Raw genomic sequence first — 9,332 nt, 5'->3', positions numbered from 1 at the left:
GTTGAAATCTTATCGGGAAATTCATGTCGTTATTCATTTTTAATATTAAGATCATTAATTAAACAGTTATGATTAAATAAATAAGTTTTATATGGTTATTTTATTTTAAATTTATTTCTTTTATTGTTTTAGATACATATAAACATTATTGTTTTATGAATTGGTTGGTTAGAGACATTTATTTATGTTTTTGATTTGAGTATTCATATTTGATCTTAATAAAATTTAATTGATTAGCTAATGCTTCTAAGGTTTACTTTTTACATTGAGAAGTGTTTTTTTTTTTCAGTTATTGTTTTTTGTGATTATTACTTGTTATTTTCAATTATCCATGCTTAAATTCTTGCAAATTTGAAAAACATATTTCTGTAACATATTTTGATATTTTTGGTTATTATTTTTTTTTTCCATCAGACACCGAAGTCTTTATTTGAAGCTGTAAAGTTAACGAATTTGTTCTATTAATTAATATTGGTTGTACTAGAGTATAACTTATCATTTCCTATTTCACAACCTGCATTGTAATTGTTAATTACTAGAAATTTCAAGCTGGCACAATATAAAAATTAGAGAAATGATTGTATAAAAAGAACAAAGCGAATAATGCATAGCATTGAGGATGAAGTTAGTGATTAGGTTTTTGTTAATCTTGATGAAAGTTGTCGATGGCGAGAATGGTGCTGAGGTTGATTGGCTTCATATACTTAGTAGAACCTGACATAATTTGCTGTACAACAAGTTTGTTTGCCTTTTCAGTTGGATGAAATGCATCCCAAAAAACATGCAATTCTCTGTTTGGGCATAGGTTGGAAATTGGCAAGCATAGCCCCATACCATTGTAGGGTCCTTGTCCACAACAAGCAACTTTTGATGTATTAAATCCTACCCATTTTCACAACATTAAATGTTAGCTTTTCTTTTTCTTTTTTGTTTCTTCATAACAATATCAAACATTGCATACATGTTACTATTAGAAACTAATTACCATAAGCTTTGGGATTGGTGATGAAGTCATTGTGCATCAGTGCTGTGTTTGCAGCAATGAAAATGACAGAGCCAATTTTGTTGTTGAGTTCAGTTATCATTTGTTCCAACTGAGGGTTATACAATGCTGCAGCACGTTGTAGATCAGCAGAACATTCTCCATTTTTGCCTCGCATAGCCAATTCTGCAGGAGCACAACCTATTGGTCCTGTCCCTGTCACAATAACTCTTCTGCCTCCAAGATCATACAGCCTCTGCATTAATCACCACCATTATTATATTATTAATGTTCAATACAACTTCTTATCTCTTATGTAAGTGTTGAAAGTTTTACGTCGATTAAAAATAAGACCAATTTATATAAGTGAATGTAAACTTCACTTAACAAATCAATTTTACGAGATTGAGATAAGTTTAAAGTTCACTTGACTGAAATAACTTGTATTAAAAGTTAAGTATGAAAGTTTATTATTGTATATACCTGCAAGTGCTTTCTATAGCGAGAGATGAGAAGGTTGACGTAGTCTGGGAGTGGATATTGACGAGATCTTGCAGTAGAATCCACCAGGAAGTAATTGTTCACAAAGTCATTCCCACCAACAGTGATGAGAATTAACGCTTGATTCACCAGTCTTTTGGTTCTCGACACACCGATTAGAGCACTCATTCGTTGTTGGTACTCTTTAAAATTCTCTAATTGTTTATGCATTTTAATTATGTTCATCTGCAAAGCTTGCATTAATAAGCATCGCCAACTACAACTGTTTGCATGTCAGAAATTCAACTTTGTAATATTGTACTTCTTTACAACCTTTTCATAAGGAAAAAAAGAGAGAAAAATATGAACAAGTATGTCACTCCACCCTCTATAATATGTTAGTGTTGACCATTAATGAATGCTGAGGGCCATTAAGTATGATCTGGAATCCACTACCCTGTCTTAGATCCGGATAGATTCCATGGTTTATGGTTCCATGTTTTCTGGGGCTAGTACTTAGTACAATTTATTGTTATCCATTTCACTTCTCCAATGGTATAAACGTATGATTAAAAAGGAAATGGGTTAATCTCATGCTAGTCAAATTAGTAAAAAGAAATGAAGAACAGAAAAAAGAATGTGAAACTATAGATTTTTTCAGTAATAATTAATAATGTTTTAACATAATGCTATCCAACATGAAAAGTAATAAAGGAATTTTGCAGAATCCAAATTTATTATAGATAAACGAGTTTGTTAAGAGTTGAACTCATGGTATGAAAAAACTTGATTAGAAAAAATGAAACTAAATCATGACTTTATTTTAATAAATGTTTCTTAATTATGAGTCATCAGGTCATAGATTTGGTGCATACAACAGACTAGACATATATAAGTGAGTCAGTTTTCAAAAGGGGCACATGCTTTGTTATCTACCTATATACAATTTAATTAATACCCACTTGCTCATCACAAATTGTAACTCCCACTCTTTCCTTGACAAAAATTAGCTAAATTTGAAACTGTTAAAATTAGCATGGACAAATTCGGAGGCTAATTATGAAGAAGGTGATAAATTTATAATGTAAATTATCAAATGACAGTATATTTGAAGATATTTACTCTACAACTTATTTTAAGGGTACTCACTACACTATTGCCTATGCCTGTTCCATGTTCATTCTTCGTATACTCATAATCTTCTTTTTACTCTACTAATTAGAATCGTAGGATTTTGTTTTTGCAAAAGTTATCCTTTGTCACAAGCAACAAAACATCTCCATCCAACATTTTGAAGGTTAATTAAACCCTCTAATTCAGTGGAATAAACGACAACAATTACTTTTAGTTTTCAAACCGAAATAGATAAAAAATGATGGACTTTTGATATCAGTTTCAACCGAGGTAATAAACTGAAGTTTTCTGCTTCGGTTCTTCAGTGGTCCAGAAAAAAAGAAGAAGAGGGTTTTGCTTTCAACGGATACCTTCATCTTTGTTGAATAAAAATATCGTACAAACACAACTTCTCTTCCAGAAATCAAAACATGTGTTTTTTATTTGCTATATTTATATGTTTCTGAGACCCAACACTCTATAGATATGCATGATATTGATATTCTTAGAAATTAGTAGCTATTTTCCAACGTAAAAAAGGTCAAAAAGCGGACCTACGTCTATTTATGATAGAGCACGCTCAGGCTTTCGTGCATGCATATGTAAAACATTATTTTCTATCAGGTAAAATTAACTCTACAATATAGTTAAATTAAATAAAAATAAGATACATAATATATTAAAAAATGTGTTGCATTGCATGTTAATACTCATTGTACTACCATGCTTCAGCTGGTAGTGCAAGTACTTACAAAGTGATCTCCTGTATCGTTAAGGATTCCAACTCCAGCTGAAGCAAAATTCGCACCAACTAATAGATTATCTCTTGTTAAGTCAGGGCTCGAGTATGGCATTGTAGACTCAGCACCAAGTTCTTGACCTGAAACAACAAAACCTCTCATTATATACATCAATTTCTGACGTTCAAGATGCTAAAACCAGTGAGTGATGATATCTTTTCTATTCACGGGAACAGAGTACAAATATAAGAAGAGTTGTGTGAAAAAAAAGTAATCAGTACAGAGAGTGGTCCGGACATGTTTCCTCTGACAAAGGTAGCAGTTACATAAACAAGCATTTGGACGAATAATACTATAAAAAACTGGTTTTTGGAAACTTAACTGATAAAATCAGGAATGTTGAATCCATTAGAGAAGCGTCCGGTTGGTTTGTGAGTTGGATAGTCAATTCCATAAGGAGGGGCATTGGCACGAGCAACTGTTTGCAAAAAGTTGTTGTTTCCATTGTCAACTAGAGAATCTCCGAATACAAAGAATGCTCTTGGCCTGGCTTCACTGACAGTTACTCCTAGGACTAAAACTAAACCTAGAACTACAATAGGAACAAAACTTGACGAGGTTGTCATTGTAATGAACCTTTGAATTGGCTTAGTTTCTGAAGAGCGTGTTTTAGAAATAGGATGGAGGATATGAGTGATGTGGTTGTGTTGTGCACGTAAATATCATAAATAGGATCATTGCATGAGAATAGGGCTTCTGATTTTGGATGCTCTTTTATTGAAGATTTTAAGTAGTAGAACTAAAATTGTGGCAACTTTACGAGCTTCATTCAGAAAGGTTGGTGGCATTACGCAAGAACAATGTGTTTCCACTTTCCAAGTCTATGCTTGCTTTTGACTTTGGTTCCAACCTTGGGTGAGATGGATAAATATACCCATTTTTTTAGATAATTAATTAATTATATTACCAATATAATAATTTATTTATGTCTTTCTTATATACAAAAGCTAAAGGTTTTGTTTGAGGCATTTATTTTCAACAGACTTAGTACATATTAATTTTCATTGACCAATTTGATTGAGGCATAAAAACTTGAAAGGATAAAATATTTTTTTTATCAGTAAACAAAATTGTATATTTATAAATGAAGTATTTGGAGGGTACTTTGATGCTTTTACATGATTTATAGCAGATTGTGATAATATGCTACATTAATTACATTTTCCTCTCGACCCTACACTGAGTATATAATATTACTCCAAATATTATAGATAAAAATTCAGATTACAAAAGTGATTCAATCTTACTATTATGTCAAATACAACATTATATCTTCATTGGACTGCATGAAATTTGAGAGTCACGTAAAATTTTCTTTCACAGTTCAACTATCCTTCGGAGCATCATAGTGGTAAAAAATATGATTTTAGATTGGTCATATAAGAATATTTTAATTGATTTGTGTAATTTTTTTGTCTTTAATTCTTTTGAAATAAAATTATTATTTCCTTAATATTTATATGGACATTTTGCTCACTTTTACATTTAAAGAAACTAACGTTCTTAAAACTTGATTATTTTACAAGAATTAAAATGTATTTAAAGTAATTTATATGCACTATTTTTTTATGATAATGTTTGGTGATGGTCTTGCACAATAAAGATTTCCTTCATAGTAATTGTAATAGGAATTAATATTGAGCTAAGTCTACGGTGCAACGTCAGTTTGTTACCCCACTTAATAAATTGTTAGTCACTTCTTCTTTTCCAACTTATGAGGCTATTAAAATTCTACCAACGCTGGGAAAAAAATGCTAATAAACTATATTAATGTAATCTCTTTCTGCACTTTACTGAGTAAACATGATGAAATAAAAGCAAAAAAAAAAGTGGTCAATGCTTGGAATTTTTAACTACTCTATATATCTACTTTTTTGGTTTTAAATTTTTATTTTTAAAATGAAAATAATATTTATAAAAACGGTAAAAGGAATTGATGGTCAAGATCTTTCTCAGAATAAGCACGCAAGGCTCATGTCATTAAATAGAACTATTTAAGACTAGTAATAGACTATAGCTGGTTTTAATGTAAAGCTTTTCCTCCAAACAAAACCCAGGGTCAGTGTGTTTGGTAACCTTTGAAACTTGAGTTTCTGTCTTAAAAGCTGAAGCTCCTATGTGTGTAGTTTCGCATCTGATCTATGACATCAAAGTAAATGTAAACATGAGTTGCAAGGCAACTCCAAAATCCAAAATCAGCTATTATGGTGACACTACAAAAAAAAAATATTAATTTTAACGAATTCATTAACAGATATTATAATAACATCCAGTACTAGCTACACATGGTAGAAGTTTCTTAAAAGTCAATATTGCAGTTAATAAAATTAGAGAAATTTTCAGTCTAGTTTGTTGTGATACTCTTATCAGTTTTATTCTGAAAAATCTGGTATCAGATCCCTGCTAGGCCTTATACACAAAGCTGCCATCTTTGACATTTTACAACAGCAAAGAAAATGACTCTAGAAGGGAGTTTCACCAACTATTTCAAGTTTTGATGGTCATTATGATCATTGGATCATGTTAATGGAAAATTTCCTTCTATCTTAGAAATATTGGGAGCTGATTGTTCTGGATATGTTCTATCAACAAGCGGGACGATACTAACAAACTGCAACAAAAGAAAAATGATGAGATGAAGTTGAAACATATAAAAGAAAAGAATTATCTTTCAATCAATTGATAGAACTGTCCTTGACAGTATTCTCAAGAAGAACATTACTAAAGAAATATGGTATGTTATAGAAAAAAAAAGTTTGAAGGAAAAACAAGGACGAAAATATCCCATTTTCAAGTTCTCGGCGGATGACATGAAGTTATGGAGATGAAATCTAGTGAATGAGTGGCTGAATACTTCTCTAGAGTCATGAACGTTGCGAATAAAATGCAAATTTAGAGAATCATGGTGACTGATATAAAAATGATATATATCAGCCCCTTCGAGATGTTTTTATATGTAGTTTTAATTGTTTGTTAGGAGGTTTTGCGTGGAAGAATATGGATTACATCATTGCACTAGATTGGAAAGTATTTGGATTAACATTAATTTGAAATCTGGTTAACTATGTTGGAGAATTAGTTAAATGAGTATTTTACTTTTCAAATCCTGGTTATTGATGTAAAAGGCTCATTAACATTAAATTGTCCTATATAATTAATTACATTTCAAACTATGTAAATCTAAATTTTTTCCATAATTAAGAACCATGACAACCCAAATTTATGTGTTACATTGATGATGAATTGATAATGTGAATTAGGTAAACTCTACAGTAGGTGCTTATTTAAAACTTATGTTAAAATTTATCACAAAAATTGGACAAATATCATATTCTGTTGATGTGGTCTGCCATTGACGTAGATTCTTTCTTTCGAAGAGCACCGAGGTTATTTTTTTTTTCTTTTTTTCGATTTAAAAATATTTTTTTGTAAAGTGATTTTACTTTATAATTTGATGGAATGTTCCAAAAATATTTTTTGGAGTAATCTTCTCCTTAATACTAGATAAAACCACGTATCATTTATTAAGTCCAAATTTGCAATAATTTTCTTTCCACCTTTGATTTGTGATGTCTATATAGATTTTTTTTCAATGGTATGTGCATAATTGGTCTTTCTTAAAATTGTTTTCATATTCAATTTTCACAATAGAAAGATATTCTTATTAAATTTCTCTATCTTTTATATATATATATATATATTCATAGTTTTAAAACTAAGTTCTGCACTTTTCATCGTGAATAAATATATTCATTGAAACAATGTCGGTAAAAGGTGAACCTTTACATCGACTAAGGTGGATCACTTGGAATCACACTTAAATACTAAGTGTTTTCTTCTTCAACTTGTCTAGACTTAAACTTTCATGTATGTATCCAATAAACTTAAACTTTCATGTATGTATCCAATAATATGAATAACTTTTTTCTAATGTGAAATATTTGTAAGCAAATGATATATTCATATTTTTCTACAATAAAGAATATCAATATTAGAAATAACTACATATTGGATTAAACACAGATAATATCTATTCGTTAACAAAAAATTTATCTGTTACTCTCTTTGCTATTTATCAAATATTCGTTTAAAAAATATTTGCAGTACTGAGTATCCGTGAATATTCACAAATATTTAAAAAAATATATTTTATAATTTTTTAAATAAAATCAAAATAAAATTATAAAAAATATATAAAATATAAATCAAATTAACTATAAATTAAAATTAAATTTTAATTTTAATTAAATTTAACTTAATAAAATATAAATAAAATTTTTATTTTAATTTTTTTAGAATAATAGATATTCTTAAGGATAATGTGATATTAGACCTATCTATAAACGAATATTAAAATATACATTATCCATATTGGTGTCCCAATTATTCCTTTTATCCACATATATTTAGGTATATTTTGGTCATTCTTATTGGATACCATAAGAATAACATAAGATCTCAACTAAAATTGAAAGTAAAAAACTAAGAAATACAATAAACAATAATATTTTTTCTATTAAAATTTTTCTCAAAATTAAGAAATGGAAGAATAAAAAAAAAATACTTCTGTATATCTTATTAAAACAACCTTGTGTTCCTCTTCTAAGTACTAAAATAATTGTTTTTTCCAATGCTGAGATTTCTTTTATGACAATAAAAATACTTAAAAAATATAAATTCATCAATAACAACTAACTTGATGTTCATGAAATACAATTTTTTTTTATAAATCTCTCTACAAAAACGAACTAAATAACTANAATATCTCCAATAACAGTTTATTGGTCAGAACGATTTTTAAACACTCCTATCCATGGAACGTTTGTCAAGTTTTAGCTTTCTGTGTACTTGTAATTTTATCTTTTACATTTGCACCAACAGAACAATCATATCTATAAAGATAAAATTAAAGTTATAATTAATAAAATACCGCTTTTTCATATGTTAGTATTAATTAATAGATTCAAACAANTTAAATTTAGATNAATAGGAATTCATTTTGTATTTAATGCTATTGAAAAAAATGGTTAACTTTAATTTTTCAAATATAACTTTTCCTTTTGAATGATTGTCGATTGTATGGTTAATTGTACAGACGTGTCATCTATCTAGCAATTGCAAAAATTTCAACACATTTCCGTCAAGGAACGTAGAAATGGATTCAGATTAGACTAAGTCAAGCCATGGCGTGACAGATNCATGCATGCATTAAAAGGGGGCAAAAGTCGTGGAATTCCATTTATGACTTATCACAGTATAAGAATCAGCGGACAACTTACATGACATTGAGTAAAATAATCTAGTGAAGGTTTAATATCCTCAATTTGTTTGAATATGTCAAATTAGTCCATTTTTTAAAAAAATTTAATTGGGTCTCAACTTGATAAAATTTGCTTTAATAGCATCTCTGTTAAATATGTGTAAATGATATTAATTTGTTTTTCTCTCTTCTACTTTTCTGTGTTAAAAGTTTTTGTTAATACTTTCTCCTAACGGTAAAACCGTAGTTCGATCTAAACCAGGTGAGGGTGTAGCACATGGGCATCANATTCACTCTCCCCTCCACAGCCTCTCTCTCCATTCGCCTCCTCTTCGCCGCCAAAACATTGTGGAATTCTTTGCACTAATGGGTCCGTATTAGACTCTACAACTGTCACACATGCCAGCATGCATAACGCATTCATATTCAAATATCTCTTACATTTACATATAAATATTCTTAATTAAAATATTAAGTATATCTTCTCACTCTATTTATTGTATAAATTTTAGAAAAATTCATTAAATGTAATGAACTTTCAACTATTTTGACATATTAAAGTCGAGAATAGTTAATTTATGCAGAAAGAAATATTTTAAATCGTGTAGCGCCAAAGGCACTTATTATTCACTTTTTTAATGATAATAAAAACATATTATAATCATTTTTAAAATAAAGGGCAAGAAAAATGTAATTA

The 9,332-nt window shown here is 29.2% G+C and overlaps 1 protein-coding gene across 1 annotated transcript; it reads right to left on the bottom strand.

Annotated features, from left to right (window-relative positions):
* Positions 1 to 499: 499 nt before the first annotated feature.
* LOC106758792 (GDSL esterase/lipase At5g33370-like) lies at positions 500 to 4,039 on the bottom strand. The gene is made up of 5 exons (XM_014641779.2): positions 3,698 to 4,039; positions 3,328 to 3,455; positions 1,466 to 1,708; positions 986 to 1,238; positions 500 to 882 (listed from the first exon to the last, which is right to left on the bottom strand). The coding sequence occupies exons 1-5, from the start codon at positions 3,939 to 3,941 to the stop codon at positions 644 to 646; spliced, it is 1,107 nt and encodes a 368-aa protein (XP_014497265.1). The 5' UTR covers positions 3,942 to 4,039; the 3' UTR covers positions 500 to 643.
* Between the last annotated feature and the right edge of the window lie 5,293 nt (positions 4,040 to 9,332).

This window comes from Vigna radiata, chromosome 4, assembly GCF_000741045.1.
Source record: "Vigna radiata var. radiata cultivar VC1973A chromosome 4, Vradiata_ver6, whole genome shotgun sequence".
Classification (NCBI taxonomy): Eukaryota; Viridiplantae; Streptophyta; class Magnoliopsida; order Fabales; family Fabaceae; genus Vigna; species Vigna radiata.
The sequence above is the reverse complement of the archived record's forward strand: the minus strand, read 5'-3'. Positions and strand labels throughout refer to the sequence as shown.

Bases quoted from the DNA above. Each gene is read 5' to 3' on its own strand.
- LOC106758792 (XM_014641779.2), bottom strand. From the start codon at position 3,941: ATGACAACCTCGTCAAGTTTTGTTCCTATTGTAGTTCTAGGTTTAGTT. The intron at 1,709-3,327 runs GTAAGTACTTGC...CAAGCTTTGCAG, and splicing joins ACGATACAGGAGATCACTTT to ATGAACATAATTAAAATGCA. The intron at 883-985 runs GTAATTAGTTTC...GAAAATGGGTAG, and splicing joins CACCAATCCCAAAGCTTATG to GATTTAATACATCAAAAGTT.